Here is a 19,646-nt window from a genome sequence, read left to right as displayed (position 1 = left end):
GATGTTTTGGCCTTTAAAAAGCCTAATGAGGCTCTTATCATTTTATCCTTTGTTCAATTTAATATCGTGCAAAAATTGAACATGCCGTGCAACTTTATAGAGAACAAAATTGTAAAATGCCGTTTTGACAGTTTGAGACCTGGTTTGATTCATCCTGTCTTGGTCAAGTCCTGTCGCCCTTTGGAGTCAATGGTCTAACCTTGCGCAAACAAAACGCACCAAACCATCCTTGTTTGCGTTATCAATACGCTTCATCCTTGCACATCTTCCTCTATCATCTTCCACACCTCCTCCTCTTCCTTTTTCCCTCTCTCTCTCTCCTTCATGTCCATCCGTCTCCTGCTCCCTCCCTCTGTGCCCCTCTTTACGCACAAAACAAGTGAGAGCGCGCACAAGGCTACAGCAAAGGAAAACCAGAGGAGACAATAGACCGGCAATATTTTTGGGTCATCATGCCGTTTGGACGTTTGCGCGTATGAATTATGCACTGTGGGTTGTGAGGCACAGACTACACAATAATAAGAGTGTTTTCCTGGATCAAAGTTTCCTCCAGTTTTTCATGCTGCCCACGGAAATCTCTGCAGGAGTGTGTTTCACGTCAAGGTAGGATTTCAAGGGTTTTAACTAATTCTGTAATTCTGTAAATTCTGTACTTCAACATCTGCTTACAATATGCTTATCTGAGTAGTCTGTCTGTGAGGTGAAATGTTCAAATGTACCAATTGAGAAGTTGCTTTTTTTCACGCCTGTTCCTCAATTTTGTCTCACTCGAAATCTGTCTATTTAAAAGAGTCAGCTGTTGCGCACATAAAGAACACGTGGCCCCTGTGATCAATGACATTCAGACTCTGAGAGATTGGATTCAAAAATGTGATATCAAACGTCTTGCATTTTTGTGATTTTGTGCATTAACACTGCAAAATTGTAATGATTTATTCAATTTTGTAGGCTATTAAATGTCTTATATGCTATTTTAATAAGCAATTTAATTTAGACAATAATAATAATAATAATAATAATAATAATAATAATAATAATAATAATAATAATAATAATAATAATAATAATAATAATAATATGGACAGCAGTCATATTTAGCGCAGTGTCAGGCTTCAGTCTCCATAATTATCGATCAATTACACGACAATTGGCACTAATGTTTTCAGGCATCAATTAGGGAAAACGCCAAATCAGATTAAAACACATTAACATATTTCATTACTTTTCATTGATTAATTTATTTTTTCAGATATGTCGTATTTTCTTTTATCAACATGAGTATGACTATAATTATGACTTATGACTTATAATTTTAAATCAGTCCAAATAAATATTGTGACACCATTTTATTCAAGCACGTTTATCCATTTGCGTTTTGTTTCTGATCCATATCAGACAGGCCCACTCTTCACGTCTAACATGCAAGTTTGGTGTGTGATATGTTTTGTATTTACATAATAGTCTGTATGCAGCCTCTTTAAACGCGCTAGGCCTTGATGATCCGAAGAGCCAAGATAACCGTATTTGATTTTAATAATTTCGAAAATATTATTAGTAATATTATTTGCTTGGCTCTTCCGCGCTGTGTAAGTCATCTCCTGTGTTATTGTTCCCTGATATTGAAAAATACAGTTAATAACCTAAAAGTCACCAGCCCAACACTGGGGCCTTAAATGGTCATTTGGTTGTTAAAATTAAAGTAGGCCTAATTAAGCAGACCCAATTAAAGTAGGCCATACTCATTTATTTAGGCCTATAAGGATTGTTTTAGGCTATCATCCTTATCATTTCAGGTGTGTGGTTTAGGCTGTTGTTTTCATAGACACAATGGCCGTTTGTAATTCATGGATTTGGGCGCCTTTCTCTGTGAATATGATTTGTCCGTTTCTGTGAAATATTTAGCAGATACATTTTTGTTTTATTGAAATAAAAATCCATATTGTTGTAGCGATCACACTGAAGGCCGCAGAGAAGGGATGAAAACAGAGGAAAGCCAACAGTCCTGTCTACAGCAGCCTCCGTCCTCCACGCCTTTTGGTGAGTTTAAGCGCAGCGCGAGGCCGCACGCGGCTACATCCTTCTGCTCATTACACAACACATAACAGGCTTTTTTACTTAAAACACACAGCCTAATATATTGCATAGCTTATAGGTTCCTCTGTTATAAAATGTATATTATGCCCATATGACTTTGTAATGCGCACTTTCAAAGGTTGTGATAGGCTAAAGGACCAGAGAGTGATGCGCCAGAAGAGCCAAATAAAAAGGTTCAAATTTGAAAACAACCAGATCATTTAAAAGGAACAAAACACGAAGAACATACGATTTAAACGTGTACTTTTAAAAATTTTATTTAAGACAGCAAACCATTGTGACACACGTAAATGTATTTGTTTCTGGTTTGCGTTGAATGGTAAGAGTAAATAATAACCCAAAAGAATAAACAGAATGACACACAAAAGCACAACACTTGTAATAAACAGTGCTGCGTCTACTCGCTTACTTATGTTAAAAGTATTGTTGTACCTTCTTGTCCTTGTGTGGTTGCTCGTGTAGGTCCAGAGTTCAGAGGTGGGGGAGAGCTGTGCGCGGGCTGTGAGTCTCCCATCGCCGATCGCTTCTTGCTGCGCGTAAACGAGCGCTCTTGGCACGAGACGTGCGTAAAATGTGCCGTGTGTCTGAGCGCTCTGAGCGGCACCTGTTACTGCAGGGACCGTCTTCTCTACTGCAAGCACGACTATGAGAAGTAAGGACTGTCTCTCATCACAACATCTACAACTACACAATAACAACAAACATCACTCGATGGAAGCAGTGTGTCATATTCAGCCACAGACACTTTTCAAATGTGGACAATCTGTTTTATTATGATAAAAAATACAGATTAGACATTATTGTGGGTGTATTTAGTTATATCAACACAAATATCTGATTGAGATTCCTATTTGAGGTCTAGTGTTAAAGTGAATGGGCAGCCAGTCTTGTTGCTTTGTATGAACAATGTAAAAACAGTATAAAAACAAATGTGCATCATCTTCAACACTCTAAAACAATGCACTGTGTCACAACAATTAGCTTGTATACTTATCTTTCTTTCTTAAAGTATTATAATTCACAGTAAAATATCTCTGTTACATGCTGCATGCATTAACAGCATTACATGTATTGGCTGGAGGCAGGGCAGCAGTGTGGAGCTTGTTATCATTGTTTTGAAAAGTGTCAGACGGCTTCCAGCGGCTCTAGCTCTCCCACTGTACTGACATCTGGAGGAGAGGCACTGGCCACGGACAGGGCTATAGTGACGTTTATCCTAAAACATGAGTGGGAACCCACTAACAGACAAATACTGACCTCAAGTTAGTGATTGCCAGAAAAAGTGTATTTTCTCATAACCATTCCTGGTTTACATATGGCAGACTGGCTTGTTGTCGGAGTCAGTGCCAGTATTGGCACAGAGCAGCACTGGTGACCTTCAGCAGAGCAGCAACAATGTCTCCTTGTTTCCCTGCTGCCCCTCTCAGCCCCTCCATCTCCAGCAGGTGTGCACTGTAACATGTGGCCAATAACGTACAGTATGTGAAGGAATTTGAAGAACTTATATCTTCATTGTTCGGACAGGTGTTCTACTATGCACTGTCTTGAAATAGTGACACCAAAATTTGCAATAAAATATACAATAATTGAAATATTTATTATTTATTTAACAATTTATTTAATACTTTAACAATATATAAAATCAAGGTTGGCTCTGTTTTATCAGACCTTATGGAAAAATAGCCAGTGACACACGCACTAACAAAAGTTCACTCTACACTGATGTTAACTATATGTTCATTACACATACTTTGGAGGGTGCAGCCAAAGAGCAATGAGTTCCTTTGATAACCGCTCTGCCACTCAGACCAATAGAGTTATAAATCCTATTTCAATTTGGAAATCTGCATATTTCAAGTGGAATTTTGAGTTAGAAAATAAGTGAGTATTGGTGATTTTTTTTTAAAGTTTGCCTGTGCATATATAATGTACAAAATATTTGCTTGTACCTATTCTATCTTCATCTCTTCACTACAACACATAAAATCCATACTTGCTAATAAAATCCATGATTTTTCTTAAATGCTTCAAATAATCTTAAAAAAAAAAAAAGAGAACAAATATTTCTTGTGTCTTTGATTCAAATCTGACCCATCCCCCTTTTCATATATATGTGAGCCTGGGGCAACAGTTTAGGCCAAATTAGCATAAATGAATAAATTGAACTTGCTAAAAAGTCAACGCGGCTGGCTCCTATTTTTGATTTTAAGGACGATATAAACAAAGAGGTAAGGCATTTAAAATATCCAGTATTCTGAAATGTAAAAAAAAACAAACACAAAAAACGTAGGGATATGGCAATATGGCTGTCTCCTGGTCTCAATCTGTTATGGAAATGAGGGATTAGACACAATAAACTCAAGTACATCAAGGACTTATTTTTGTTTTGAAACCTCGAGACATTTTATGGAAGTGCGTTGGATTGTACACCAGATGTTCAAGACAAAAGCTTTATTACAATACACTGTTCTCGCCTGGGATATCGCATGGATAGCACTTAATGAAAAATTGTGTACAAATTGAGGAGGAAGGTTTGAAAGTAAATAATCTGGATATTAGCAGATCAAGCTTTCACTAACTATTTTAAATAATTGCACAAACTAATTAAAAGTTTACTATAAATTTTAATTAACATATTATGACAATGATACAACTTAGTAGAAGAATTGCCAGTCGTATTTATTCCTGCCAGTTACCATTATGAACAAACTTTCAAAATAACTTTATAAATTTGCACTAACTTGTAAGTAAATAAAAAGGTTTAAATGATAATTCACTTGTTGGTATAAGGTAAATTTATGTTATCTTTTAGTGCTTAAAAACTAATACAAATGGCATTCAAAATTAACCATGAACTGACGATGAACAATACAGACTTTTTAAAAAATCTTTGCCATATAACACAAAAAAATCACATTTCTTCCTGCACAGTCTGAACTCTGCTCCAAAAGTCTCCATTTAAAAGACCCGAGCTGATCATTGACAAATCTGAATCTTGATACAACTTGACTGGTCCTAGTGGAAACCAGTGTATTGCATAAGTGAAATAAACATATTGCATCATGAAACTTCTAAGTGTCTGGTACATGTTATAACAGCAGCAAACCGTGAGCAAAGACGCTAATGTCAATCCCTGAACCCAGCAGTCTAAAGTCACTTCCCCCGGTCAACCCTCGTGAGCCGAGCAGAGCGGGCAGCAGAGGAGCTCCATCCCTCTGCGTAAGTCCCATAAGGAGACCCCCAGGCCAGAGAGAGAACAGGTCACGGGGGGATCTGCTCTAAACCCCGGCTTTAAGAGGGGGCACCAGCAGCACAGTTTGCCCTTAACTCTATTTCAGAAGATAGACCATAAAAACATGCAGACAGTCTCCCACTGTTAACTATTAGTTATAATAGCATGGTTAGACTGAAGAAAAACATTCTCACATTACATATTATTTCTGGACTTTCTGCAAAATGTAGAACCATGTCATTTTGATCACTTTTCAGCCTCTGTCCTTTTAACCAGTCGTTCATAAATTACTTTGCGTGGGATCCAGAATACACATTTTTCCAATACAGAAAAATATCACTGTGGATGAGTTCTTTACACTTTTTGGGGGCCATTGGGAAACACAACCCAGAGCACCCTGTTCCCAAGTCCAAGACGAGTGGATTGCATCATCAGGTGTAAAGTATATTGTGTTAGCTTTGTATTTAACAGTGATGCTCCTCCAGAATTGTGTTATTATAATATATTGCAAGATACAACTTTTTTTTTTCTTTTTCTTTTTTTACCCCATGCATGCAGAAATTGGGGACATGTACATTCGTGCCTGCCTCAAACCTGGATAAATGCAAAGTGTGGCATCAGGAACAGCACAAAACAAAATTAAAGTTCACATCATATTGCAACATTATTTATCACAGCTTTTCTAAAACTCTATAGGTAGTATAATATTTCCGCTCCCCCTCCCTTCTCTCCACTCTGTCCCTCTATCCAGTGGCTCGTTTATCACTGTCTGCTTTGTAATAATATTTCTCTATTCTAAACCTCATTTCCTTCTTGTTGAGATTGATAGCAGTGATGACACCAAACAGTTTATCTCTCTCTTTATCCCTTGTTTTCTCTTAATCGCGCCCCCACCACACCCCCTCGTGCCCAAAGTGCCTCCCAGTGTCTCTTGAAGGCGCTAGGATCCGGAGACTGATTGGGTGCAGTGCTAATTATCCAGTCCCCTGCTGCGGTCTTGTGATGACAGCTTTGACAAAAGAGCTACTGGGAAATACTATTAAGAAGAATTATGTAACAGCAGTTTAAAAGGAGAACATGTGTTTGACGGCAACATGCAAGAAGCCTAGTCAAGACACATATTATTAACACTTAACACTAGATCAAGTAAAATAGAGTTGTAAGAGCGGATTTGCTTTAAGGATAATTTAGATTTTTCCCTTTTTGTGTCTTCATTCTGTAGATTTAAGTATATGCAGATGGGATACATGATGAACCCTCCAGACTTTAAGGTTAAAAGTCTGGGTTCAGTACTAGGTTTATTAACATTAAAAGTGCATTTTGTAACTTTTCTGATAGGACGCCTGCCTCCATGGAGATGTAATTGCTATGCCTGGAATTTTCCAAAGTATGGCATTAAAGAGGGGACGTTAATTGCTAACACATAACATAATTAGATCACCACGTCACCTTTTATTGTTTTGAAAATGCTAAATTGACTGAAAACAACGTATTAACATGTTTTATATAAGTTTCACTTTCATTTCTGATGCTCTGAGTCAAGTCACTCCCCCTTCACTGCACTGTCACATTACAATTAGCATACACTCCACTAATGAAACTAATGCACATCTCATCAGGGTGGTAAAGCTGTAGTGTATTGTGTTGTATCATGTTTTTGTCTATTTATGGAGAACTATCATGTGGGAGCATGGGTGAAGTAGGCTTGTGGGCAAAGCATTGGAAAATTTTACAGTAGACCGTGAGGGTTTGGGAAAGATTGCAAGATTATTCAAACATGCATGAATGACATAAAAAAAAAAAAACACTTTGGTGATGTTTTTTGATGAGGGAACAACGTTATAACATAATTTTGCATAATGCCCCCTCTTTAAACATATTCATCTTGCAATTAGTCAATAATTACTGTGAAAAATATACATTCTTACCGTGATCAGGTTAAATGCCTTACTGTGGAAGATTCCAGCTAAAGTAATACCATCCTCATGGAGACAAGCAGGTGGCAGACCCTTCACTAGAAAAGATACAAGTGGATGTTGGTTCCTGAGACAGTCCTAACTAAATGGGTCCCACTTTGGCCTGGTGGTTGGTTAGCACCCTGCCCCATGGTAAAACTCTGGATGAGGTCTTCCTGTTTGGAGCTTGTATGATCATGTCTACATAGGTTTCCTCTTGATGCTCTGTTTTCCCCTTCCACTACACTCGTTGGTTTCTTACCTTCTTACCTTCATCCGACTATCAACAAATGTGCAACTACAGTGTAATGATAAAAAAAAAAAAAATCAAAATGAATTTAATTGCCAATTTAATAGTTAAAATATGTCCAAAATACATTTACAAAAAGACTTATATTTGCTAGAATTTGCTCACAATAACTTATATCCTATCCTTATATCCAAAATTATGTGAGAAGGCCCAAAAATAGCCAAAGTTTAACAGGTGAAGATGTGTATCAGAACGCTGAGAATCATCAACCCTGTGCTTATGCTAAAGAGCTGGAGGTCCTCTGTGCAAAGTAATGCAATATTTATTAGCAGTTTTAATGAGATTCTAAAATACACCAAAAATCACTTTCATAGAGTAGTGTAGTGTAATCACTCAGAAAAGAGATAGATGTGAATACAGACAATGAATATGACTACTTGTGTATATTTTCATTCAGAGCTGTAAAACTCCACAAAATAAATTGGCCCACACTTGTGTCAAGACTCTGGAAACCTGTAGCTGCTCTGATGATGGCGCGACTTATCTGATACTGAAGCAGACTGGGAATATTGTATTTGATCGAATGCCATAGAATAATAGTGTTTGTGATAGAAATGACAGAAGATCGATGGAAGATCTCAGTGATGGTCAGAGAACGCAGAGAAGAGGATAAAGAAGCTGGAGATACGACATTTATAAGAGGGGGGGTAGGTTGGTATTGGATGGGGGGGGGGGGGGGGTATTGGTTGCCACTGTATTTGCATAATGTGAGATGAGACCCCATCATCTTACCACCCCCACAACAATTTTATAACAGACAGCTAATAAATGTTTCATGGCAGAACAAGCTGCTCGCCTCGGCTTTATTAAATCTGAGATAATAAAAGCAGAAAGAAAAAGTGGGAGAGAAAAGGGGGTCGCGCCGAAGAGGGAGCGATAGTGAGATCGGCCGAGACTTTTCCTCAAATCGACCGCCTGTATCTGCTGTTTCTGGGGCAACGGGTCCCGCTGTCCCCCACTGGCCCCTCCCCTCCGCGCCCCGCTCCGCCAGAGACAGACAGGAAATGAGAAACGCGCAGACAGGATATTGCGTTCTGGTGGCCTGGGGATTAACTGTTTTATCTAAACTAACACACACATACCAAGTCCCGCGCACACACTGCCATTGCCTCAAACATAGAATTTATTCTTAGTATCAGGTGTATTGTGCATTGACAGCCATATTACAAGACCCATACATTTTGTAGAGCATTTTAGTCATTTTGGACAGGTACAGAGACTAATGTGGCTTCACATAGAGATAGATCCATGGTGTGTAACTGTATAACTGTGAGACTGGCTACAGGGTCAGAAATATTCACTGCATACTCCAGTGCTTATTGCTGCTTATTACACAATTGCACAGCTTTGCAAAAATTTCTGAAAGTATTCCCCAAGCAAGACAACCTTTGATTTTATTAGTTAATCTCATCTGAAGCACAAATGACAGACAGCATCTGCCAGTGTGTTATTGATGTTTGTATGAGGCACCTTATCTGTGTGTACACAAACTGTGCATATCAGTGTTTACATGTGACTGTATACAGCCCCTGTGACTGTACTATATAAATATATATATCTGATGTGTGAGTGTGAGTGAGTGGCGGCAGGGGTTGCGAGTATCGTGGGGAATGCTGGGAGATTTTAATAACACAGAAGCAGTGCAGGGAGATTTAATAAAAGGAGATGATGTGATTACTGAACCCTGGCTCTGAGCCATTTTGCTTCACAATGCAATATCCGCCTAAAAGTGTGTGCTCACGCGCACATGCAGTCTGCACAAATATATCTAAGAAACTGATACTTAGCATAAAACTGCTTAAAATGTGATGCATATCGTTAGTTTTTTGTATTAATCCAAAATATCTTTAATGCACTTTAATTTCTAACATACACTTGGCAGAGTTTGGTCATTCTGGACTATTGAACAAATTCATATTTTAGTGATTCTTTTGCTCACTTCCTCAAGAATCATAGATTTGACTCTGTCAGATGCACAGACACTGCAAAAGCACAAAATCTCACCATCTATGTACAAACTATAGGCTCATATAGGCTCTGTTTAGACCAATATTAACTCTGCAGCCAGTTTGTTTTTGTGGACTAAAGCTTCTCAGCAAAAACAACACACAGTTCATATCAGCAGTGCACTGAAGATGTTTTAGGAAAGACTCAGGATTCCGCTTTTAAAACAAACTGTGAAAGAAAAGTGGATTGTACAGCTGAAAAGAGGATTCTATCTCCTGTAGTCTATTCAAAAATAGGCACATACTTTAGTAAATTCTTTAATTTTCTTTTTTTTTTCTCAAATGAATACTGCTATCCTACTTTGTCAAAAATCTTTAGAATTACTTTTTCACTGTCCTGTGAGACTGCCAACTGATTAAGAGAAGACATTATGATCTAAAATGTATATACATTAATGTTAATTCTGCAAACTTGAGACTATCTGACCTTGCTGTGTTCATGCAGAATTCCTAGTTGTGCAACAGGAGGCAACACTCTCAGGCTGATCAGAGCAGCTTCTGTATAAATATTTATCAATTATGAACGAGCAAAACAAATGTAATCACTGTGAGATGCATACATATTTATGCGACGTTGTATTGCGGTCCAGGCAATGTTGTGCTTGTCGAAGCTCGCAGTAAAACAAAGCCACATGACACATCTTAGGAGATAATCTAGATTCTGTTATTGTTTGTATGGCTCCAGTCTACCATAAAACACGAAGAGAAGCAATGAAACTTTACACCCAACACTCGCACCATACACAAAGTACATCCGTGCACTCTCGACTCCACATTTGAGCTTATAATCGGAGTGCTTGTAATTATGTGTGCCCCCTAACCCCTCCAAATCCACAGGCACAAGTTCACAAGTTCTCAGGGCTCTTCTCAATCCCCCTCTCTCATAGTTTATCAAGATAACTGGTAACAGTTAAACAGACTGTCTCATCAGTATTAAGAAATAATAAATCTTTGATGCATATGTAATAACCATATTATATTCAACAAACACTGATCATAGACTCTGATCAAGACTTACACACAAGCGGGGGGTGCCTCCAGGCCAAGCCACAGATTACAGTACAAACACATGTTTTAAATATTTCTTAGTATTAAATGTCAGTAATTGAATATAATATAGCTATGTTTAATGCCACCCTGTTGTACATTCCAGGAAAAACAATAAGATCTCAATGGAGAAAAGCAGGTGGCGGGCCCCCCCACACCCAGAAAAATTACACCTTTGTGCACATTTAATTTAGAAAAAACAATTAACATCTAACTGATGCAAGCAAAGGTTTCAAAAGTAGTGATCTGGACATATTTCTTAAGCTCAAGACCCTGGAAGTCATTCAGTGCTGAATGTACTGGTCTGCACAGCTGAAATAAACATCTCATTACTACGCATAAATCTTGTAGACTCTTTTTAAACTACCATGAATGAATAGTCCATAACCTAAATATAAATGTATATCTTTTAAAATCAAAACAACAAAGCCTGATGCAGTCCTTATTGGGTGTGAAATCGCTCGTGTGAGGCAGCCCGTAGTGGTTCAATGGCAGTGGTACCGCGGTAAAGACCAGTGTGAATGATACTTCTATTAGAAGGATTAGACTGATCTACTTACAGACCCCCCTCTGTGCTAGTTGCCCCAAGTTGCCTTCATTTGCTGTGTTGAGTAAATTCCTGCCGTGCTGTGTACACCACGATTAGAGACTATTGAACTTAACCACTCACATCATCGCTCTTATGTCAAGCACTGCTGGATGACTCTGTTGCTCCTTCGACTTCTTTATATTTTAGGGAAATGCAGAGGAATTTGGCTTTGTACTCAGCCTTTTTTTTTTTTTTTTTTGAAATGTTAATCATTTACATCCACACATGTTTCAAATGACATCACAACACTTATATTGTGAAGTTAAGGGCCAGTTTCTAATAGAAATGATCCAGTTCAACATTTGTCATATTTTGTTTTGGATATTTGCTTAAAAAATACAATGTAATCTATAGGAAAACTGGCTCTTACCTCCCTGACTGGAGTTTGACATCATCCCATTCTTGAATCAGAAAACCACCAACAAACATAGTCATAGCCACTTATTGTACATAATAGTTTTGTGGCTTTACATTTCTAGTCTTTTTGCACTGTAATGTATTTTAGTGACATGATCTTAACACCTTTTTGTTCTTTGTGTGTCAAAGTATTTCTAACATTCCAGTTTGATTGGTTACTTTTAAGTTTATTTATTTATTTACATATTTCTAATCCGGAAAACTGGAATTTTCCTTTTGTGGGATGAATAAAGGTGCTCTTATCTTACCTTATGATTCCCCCCCCCCCCCCATCATATTAGCACCATGAAAATTGAATTGTTAATTATGTAAAAATCAAACTCAAACTGAAATCAACATCTTTTCTCAAAACCACAGAAATATATTTAAAACTTACCTTAGCTCATGAGTTTATTGAAATGCAATATATACATCTGAATTATTATGATCATTAGAATGTGGTTACACGCTTTTATGCAGAAAAATATCATTACGTCAAATTTGTGAGCATCATTCCACAACATTGTCTCTCTGGCCTATTTTTAAAACTGTATTGCAATTAATATTAATCTCTGACCTTTCCAATAACAACTATTTTTCCACTCATTAACAGAGCAGTTCTTATTCAAATTGACAAAGGGACATTTCCGATATCATGAGTGCACCTCAAGACAATGTAGCACAGTGTCAATAGTCAATATATGAATGGCTGCTTATAGCGACTTTTGTGCTGTGATCTTAATTTAGCGACACTGTCATTTGGGGAATTTAGGCAGCGTTTGGCAGATGGATTGAGAAAGATTAGCCGTAGCAGCTGTGTTTGGGACAGAATCGCAGATTAGGGGCTCTTATGTGCAGACCTGGCTCCTTTTTACACTCCAGATTTGGGTAACTACACCTTCCTAGTGCCCAGTAAGGGAGCTTCAACACTTGAGCTAAGCCAGTGTTTTTCATCGCCGTCTCCACTGCAGTCACATATACACAAATGTCTTTAAAGTAATGATAAACTGCTTTTAAACAACTGATTATTTTCAAATTTGTTGTTTGTTGTTTAAGGGCTATACAGGTAACGTCAGACTAGGTACACTGCGACTCTGTGGGTGGGTGTGTGCAAATACCCCTGAGCATGTGTGTTTTAGTGTGCATAAGTGAGAGAGGAGAGATTAACCCCATGCTATCCCCAATCCCTGGTTATGAGTTTACAGCGTCTGTCTGGCCATCGCACTGTTTAAACAACAATCTAATTAATCCTGTCTTTATTAGTTTCAGTGAACTGGGGAGGCAGGCTGGGAGGGCAAGAGGGAAACTGGGAATTCTGGCAGAATTGGCTGTGTGTTGGGAGGGGGTAAAACACTAAGAGCAGGAACCAGGATTTGAGAGGAATTTAGTAGCAGGGAATAAGACCAAACAGAAAGGAAATTTCAGCTGCATTCACATGGTTGCTGGTTTGGTCTTGGTTGGAATCCTGGTTCAGTCCTGATGTAGACTTGGTTAAAATGCAGTTTTAGTCCTGATTTTGTCCAGATTAAGTCTCATTTTAGTCCAATTTTATGTTGCACTCATGGGTGGGCAATACTGACAAAAAAAGAACCCTAAATATAAATATAAATATAAATATAAATATAAATATAAATATAAATATAAATATAAATATAAATATAAATATAAATTACCATGAATGGACTGTAAAATTCATCACACAAGTGTAGAAACATCACTTTCTACTTTTGTCATATTCACAATAGATTTAAAAATAGATAATTTTGTATATCTCTAAATCAACAGTTTTTTCTATATGTCTCCCACCTCTATTAATACACGCCTTTAGAGATATGAAGGAAAGGGTGGGAAGAGCGGTTAGAGCAATAAAATAATAAACAATAAATAAATAAAAATACAGCTTAAAAATAAAATATAATAGAAACTTAGCTGTCTGAAAACGATATTAGTTATTTCAATTTATGGGGAAGACTGGTGAAAGTGAAATATATGAGGCAGGAGAGAGCTGTCATACAAACAGCTAACTAGCTACTGCCCCCTATTGTGAGAAAAAAGAATAGAAGCGTAAATGTCATCTATTGTAATTCCTCTTAGCAGATGTTCACCTTGTTGCTTTGTGCATTGGGTAATGTTCATACGACCTTTAATTAAGAGACTATGCTAATCTCTATGTAACAAGGAGAGCTGAGAGTACATGTATCAAAGCTTTAATTACAGTGCACTCATCACAAAGATTTGAATATGTATTTAAATATTGATATATATTAATAGTGTTAGGGCTAGGTGCCATTGAAAAGTGCATATGATAGACAGTTATATAAAATGTTCTATGGCAGCTCTAACCCTAAAAAACAAACAAATTTTTCTCAAAGAAATTGTATTTTATGGTCCGTATGAACATTATCATTATGTTCCATGGCCTCCTCTAAATAGCATTAATTTAAAATATTTGTAGTGTAAACTACATTATAGATATTGGTCAGTTAAAATGATTAATATTATCTTCATCTTGATCATCAATGTATGCATTTGTTTCAGTGCAATGTTGGATTAATCCTGTACAAACAGCTTTCTGTATCAATTTATGTTCAATGACAATGACAAACTTCAATTTTGATACTAAGGACAGGGCTTGATTCCCGTTTTGATACAACTATGATAATTGTAATTGGTAACACATAATATTCTTTAATTGTTATCCGGTACCCTTACAGTAGTTCTGATAAAGATGAAGACTACACCATGAAGTATCAACAGTTATTCAAATTATCTAGTTTCCACTTTAGTTTTAACATTTAAATATTGATTTGTGACAAGCCTACACATCCCTAATATTGTGCGTGTGTGTGGTCACCTCCAGGTTGTTTGTGAGGAAGTGCAGCGCATGCCTGCAGGTGATCGGGCGCTCGGAGCTCATCATGCGGGTGCTGGGACAGGTGTATCACTTGGGCTGCTTCAGCTGCTGCGAGTGTGAGCGCCGGCTACAGAGGGGCGATGAGTTTGTGCTAAAGGAGGGCCAACTGCTTTGCCGCATGGACTACGAGAAGGAGAGGGAGATGTTAGCTGCTATAAGCCCCACTCCAACTGAATCAGGTAAAACAAGAGAAGGTGCATATTAACAAGATGGATAGAGTAGAGGCATAGGGCTTCAACAATTAATGAGAATAATCATGACTTTTTAAATAATTGTAATCAGATTTTGATCATTGTAATCATTTTCTGGACTCCACTGTACAATAGAAGTAATTGTTTTTATAATTAGTTGTCTAATAAAAAAACAACAACAATAAACTAACTTTGCAGCACTAGTAAAGATGAGCTGCAATTTAGTTAGAGTAGTTGATTGTGGCCTGTAAATTATAATAATCATGTTAAAGAGCTGAAAAAAATAATTAATAAAAAGATTAAACATGACTTGATTTGGTAAATCATTGCTTGGACATAAATATCTGGTCTTTGCAATTTCCACATTTCTGGACAAATGAAGGTTTTCATGTGTTCTTATCTTATGTAGATGTAATCAGACCAAAATGAAAAAAAGTCTGTGTTAAAAAATGACTTGCAAAATGGGGCAGATAACATATAATTGCTCTTTGCTCCTTTTCATTCTTTTCTGTTCATTTAATATTACGACACTGTTGTTACTCTGTTTTATGGATGAAATGAATACATATTTCTAACTGATGACATCATCACACATAATAATGACTTGGTTTGTAGCAAAAAAAAAAAAAAAAAAAAAAAAAAAAAAGTAGTTAAAATGGAGCTCAACAGTGACTGCCCAGCCCTGCTTCTGGAACTAAATTTCTCATTTGTTTTTTTTGTTTTTTTCTCATAGACTACAAAGAAAATTGTATATACTATTAACTATACTATATAAAATTGTATAAATTGTATATACTGCTAATCAGCTATGAGGTAGTTAATGACCACAAGACTTATCATTTTATTTAAAATCTGTTTTGAAAACATTGTAAACTGCTAAGTTATTAAAGCATTTTAAATGAGCTTTTTGGGCTTTTTGGGCATTGTGGATATTAGTTACCAAGTACCTGGTAACTAATATCCACAAACGTTAGGTACAAAAATTGGCTAGTTTTTCTTTTCATTTAAAAAGTGAACTCTGTCAAAATGTTTCAGCTAATAACCATAGAGAAGTTTGCACAGAGCACTGAACCAAATCACAGGAGTGATCTCGGCTTTGGTCAGCCCTAAACTATGGTGACCTGACATTTCACTCCTACTTTGGCCAGCTTTAAGGCCTTGTGCAATGTTTCCTATCATCTCTGTGGAAACCCCTGTGTCTCATAAGGGCTCATTGTTTTTCTGTTGACCTTGATCAGTGAAGAGTGAAGATGAGGATGGAGGAGGAGGATCAGGCGGAGGGAAAGGGGGAGACGAAAGCAAAGAACATAAGCGATCCAAAAGACCTCGCACCATCTTGACCACGCAGCAGCGCAGAGCATTCAAGGCATCGTTTGAAGTGTCCGCTAAGCCCTGCCGCAAGGTGGGTATATTTGTCTTACACATTCTGAACACACAAAATAATATACCAATCAGGCATAACATAAAGACAGATAAATGTAATTGTATTCACCTGATAATCTACTTTTTATTGTTTATACATGGAATATTACATAGCGATTGTACATAATATGAGCAACGCAGAGACAAAGAGTGAATATGTGAGCTGACCCCCCAGCACGTTTGGGGTGGTCAGAACTAGAAGAAGAAGAAGTGGTTAAAGAAAACGAGCAGTGGTTTGGGAAGTGTGGAAGCATTACCACTCAACTAGTTTACTTACTGGGCAGTGATCATAATGTTATGCCGGCTTGTTTTTTGTACTAACTGTGTGTCTCTGCAGGTGAGAGAGACACTAGCCGCTGAGACGGGGCTGACGGTGCGTGTGGTTCAAGTGTGGTTTCAAAACCAAAGAGCCAAGGTCGGACTTCACCTTCTTTACAAACAATATTTAGTTAAAGGTGCATTATGTAATGTTTCTGATGAGGGTTCACCACCTGCTGATCTCCATGGAGATGTTATTTCTTTGTATGGAGCGATCCACACTATGGCATTTAAACTTAATCTTTCTTATATTTGAAAACTAAGACTTAATTATTACAGTGAGCGGGTTTGGCTCTCCATAGATCTGACCTGTAATTTGGGCTGATAGCAGCAAGTGCTTATCTCCACTTGACGCTATCAGCCCAAGTGGAGCTGATAGCGTCAAGAATGAATAACTCAAATCCATTCAGTAAATAACCTCTACGGGAAGACAAACAGGTGGCGGACCCTTCAGCAGTAAAAGTTGGCAAGGGCATATCTGATCATAGCTAAAATGTGGGTGCTTGTGTGTCTTAGATGAAGAAAATAGCCCGTCGACAGCAGCAACAACAGCAGCAGCAGCAGGAGCAAGAGCAGCTGGGAGGAAGCCGGAGAGGGCCGAGCCGAGGGGGGCGTCAGAGCAACGACGACAGTGAGGGTAAGAATTTCAAATGTCACACTGAGGAAAAAGAAAATACCGTTTAATTTAGTTTGACTGAGGGGGATTCTTGTCTCAACAAAGACGGCTCTAGTACCCACGGAATGGATGGTATCCTGGGATATCCTTCCTTGCCACGTCAGCAGCTACTTGCCCTGGACATCTACGGAGGGGAGTCCTTTCGACACGGTCTTACACCCCCTCAGCTGGGCAGCGAGCAACTTCATCCCTATGGTAAGACAGAAAGAATATATTTACAGGGCAGGGCATGTCATATATAATAATAGAGGATATACATTATAACTATATTTGATGATTGTACACAAAACGCACTGAACAAACAAGCGTATTATTATATGAATTTTCAATGCAAGAACAATTTTAGGTGCAGTATGGTGATTAAGACAGCACAATGGCTGAGTGGTGAGCTCCCTGCATCACAGCAAGAAGGTCTCAGGTTTACCTCCCTGCCCACTCAGCCTTTTCTGTGTGGAGTTCAAACCTAGAGATGGGTCGCCATCCCCTGCATGGAAACCCTCAACTTGTGACTAACTGAAGACTAGGTCAAATGCAGAGGACAAATTTAACCAGAATAAGATTTAATTAACCTACCGACCAAGCTAACCGACCTCAGTAGATCATTACACAATGGTTACACTAAAAATAAATGCTTAAAACAAATCCCTCTTTGTGGAAGATCTTTGAATATATACAAAACATGCATGCTCTTTTTTACTGAATCTTGAACTAGGGGTGCGTTATTTTCTCTAACTTTGGGCTCATGGGCAACACTGGACAGTAGTAGTAAGTATAACATAGGGAAGAAAGCAAGGAGATATTCAGAAAACAGTCAGAGCTGGGACATGTTGAGGCTGACAATACGCCATCTGTGCCAAACCCCAAGGCCATTACAAACTTACATACATCAAATCCTTCACTGTGTGAGAATAAGGTCTATTAAAAACTGTTATTTCCTCATGCAGATTCTGAGACGGTGTTTCATGACCTCGACAGTGACGGGAGCCTTGGTCACCTCGGAGACTGCCTCCTAGCGGCAGGAGATGGTGGGCTCCTGCCGGGCCGTGTGGGAAACCCCATTGACCGCCTCTACTCCATGCAGAACTCCTACTTCACCTCCTGACCCCTATAAACTCACTGCCCTCAAACTAAGTCCACTTTCCACCTCAGAGATGCAGCTATCGGGAGTCTGAACATTTGGACACTGCTGCGGAAACACCATAACAACAACAACATTTCTATGCTTTTAACAGAGGCCTAAATATACAATAATTTATCATGATATATCATGCATTAGACTCTTACATTCTTCAACTGTCTTTCCTATAGATCATATGCTGGAAATATAAACATGTAAAGACCTCAGTTTGGTTATAATATTTTACCATGGGAAAATGAGGCCCATCTTAGATTGCAGAACAAAGTAATAACTCTTCATAAAAAACAAAAAGACTCCACACTGAATGGGTAAAATATTGGAAACAGGTCTGTTGCTTTTATGACGGACTGCAGGTTATTCAGGACTGTATGGACTAGTGTACAGTTTTGCTCTCAGGTTTGTGTGTATGTTTATGTTTCCTGAGCTCATACTCAGGATATTGTGCTGGCCTGCCCACTGACTACAAGTACTGCATCAATGACAATTAAAATATCCATCCAAGATAACCTCTCTAGCTTTTAATGCGTGGCATTTAGAAAGGTATGTGCCAAAAACATGAAAAAAAAAAAAAATCTTCTGACAGGGTCATTTAAAATGCCTTATGTGGAAACAGGGTTGTTACTTTCCCTTTCTCATTTAATGTAGTCTTAAAGACACATCGAACCAATGGATCTTAAATCCCCAAAACATAGGACACTAGGCGCACCATGTGCACAATATGTAAATGTGAGTATCACTGTGTTATAATTATTTGTTGTAGTTAACTTCTTTAACATCTCAATAAGATGTTGTTAGCTAAATATTTTGTACCTACTGTAATAATCAACTATTTAATCTGTAGCATGATATTTATGTGTCACCGCGTAGGTCTTAAAATCTGCACCTTTGTTGGACCACGTTCAGCGGACCATGTGGTGCCGAGTAATATAGGAATAGCAAGATAATGTCTCATTTAGGCATCATTGAGTGGCAAAAGCTTGTGGCATTTTCACTGATGTTATGTTAAACTTTAATCTATATTTTTACAGTGAGTTTCTGTGAATGTGATTTGTGTAATACTAAAGTCTAAGTTTTCTCTAAGTTTGTTCAGTAACTGACAGTGATGTTCCTTGAATGTAATGTTGCCGTATCCTCAATACAATGTGCGGTGTCACCTTTTAAACATGTGTGAAAATTATTTTGTCCTAAACTTGACACATCTATTACATTGACCTTGATAAACCTCACTGTATCACACACTACACTCAGCTTTGATAAGTGAACCTGAAATTTCCCAACTCAGTGGTCACAGAGCTCATAACTCACTATCCTCCCTCTGCTCCTGCCCATTAGACGTCCACACAGCAACCTCCTCCTCT

At 38.0% G+C, this 19,646-nt stretch overlaps 1 protein-coding gene across 1 annotated transcript; it reads left to right on the top strand.

Annotated features, from left to right (window-relative positions):
- The first annotated feature begins 129 nt into the window (after window positions 1-129).
- lmx1al (LIM homeobox transcription factor 1, alpha-like) lies at window positions 130-19,432 on the top strand. The gene is made up of 9 exons (XM_033971111.2): window positions 130-603; window positions 1,949-2,037; window positions 2,557-2,746; window positions 14,490-14,722; window positions 15,973-16,136; window positions 16,494-16,571; window positions 16,991-17,111; window positions 17,196-17,345; window positions 18,095-19,432. Exons 1-9 carry the CDS (start codon window positions 476-478, stop codon window positions 18,250-18,252), a joined length of 1,311 nt encoding a protein of 436 aa, XP_033827002.1. The 5' UTR covers window positions 130-475; the 3' UTR covers window positions 18,253-19,432.
- Window positions 19,433-19,646: the final 214 nt, after the last annotated feature.

This window comes from Periophthalmus magnuspinnatus, chromosome 8 (assembly GCF_009829125.3).
Source record: "Periophthalmus magnuspinnatus isolate fPerMag1 chromosome 8, fPerMag1.2.pri, whole genome shotgun sequence".
NCBI lineage: Eukaryota > Metazoa > Chordata > Actinopteri > Gobiiformes > Gobiidae > Periophthalmus > Periophthalmus magnuspinnatus.
Note: the sequence above shows the minus strand (reverse complement) of the source record. Positions and strands in the feature narration are given on the sequence as shown.

What these genes read in the sequence shown, in the direction of transcription:
- lmx1al (XM_033971111.2), top strand. Translation starts at nt 476, where the DNA reads ATGAATTATGCACTGTGGGTTGTGAGGCACAGACTACACAATAATAAG. An exon ending in CCCCACTCCAACTGAATCAG is followed by an intron (nt 14,723 to 15,972) that starts GTAAAACAAGAG and finishes GACCTTGATCAG; the next exon opens with TGAAGAGTGAAGATGAGGAT. An exon ending in CGAGCAACTTCATCCCTATG is followed by an intron (nt 17,346 to 18,094) that starts GTAAGACAGAAA and finishes TTCCTCATGCAG; the next exon opens with ATTCTGAGACGGTGTTTCAT.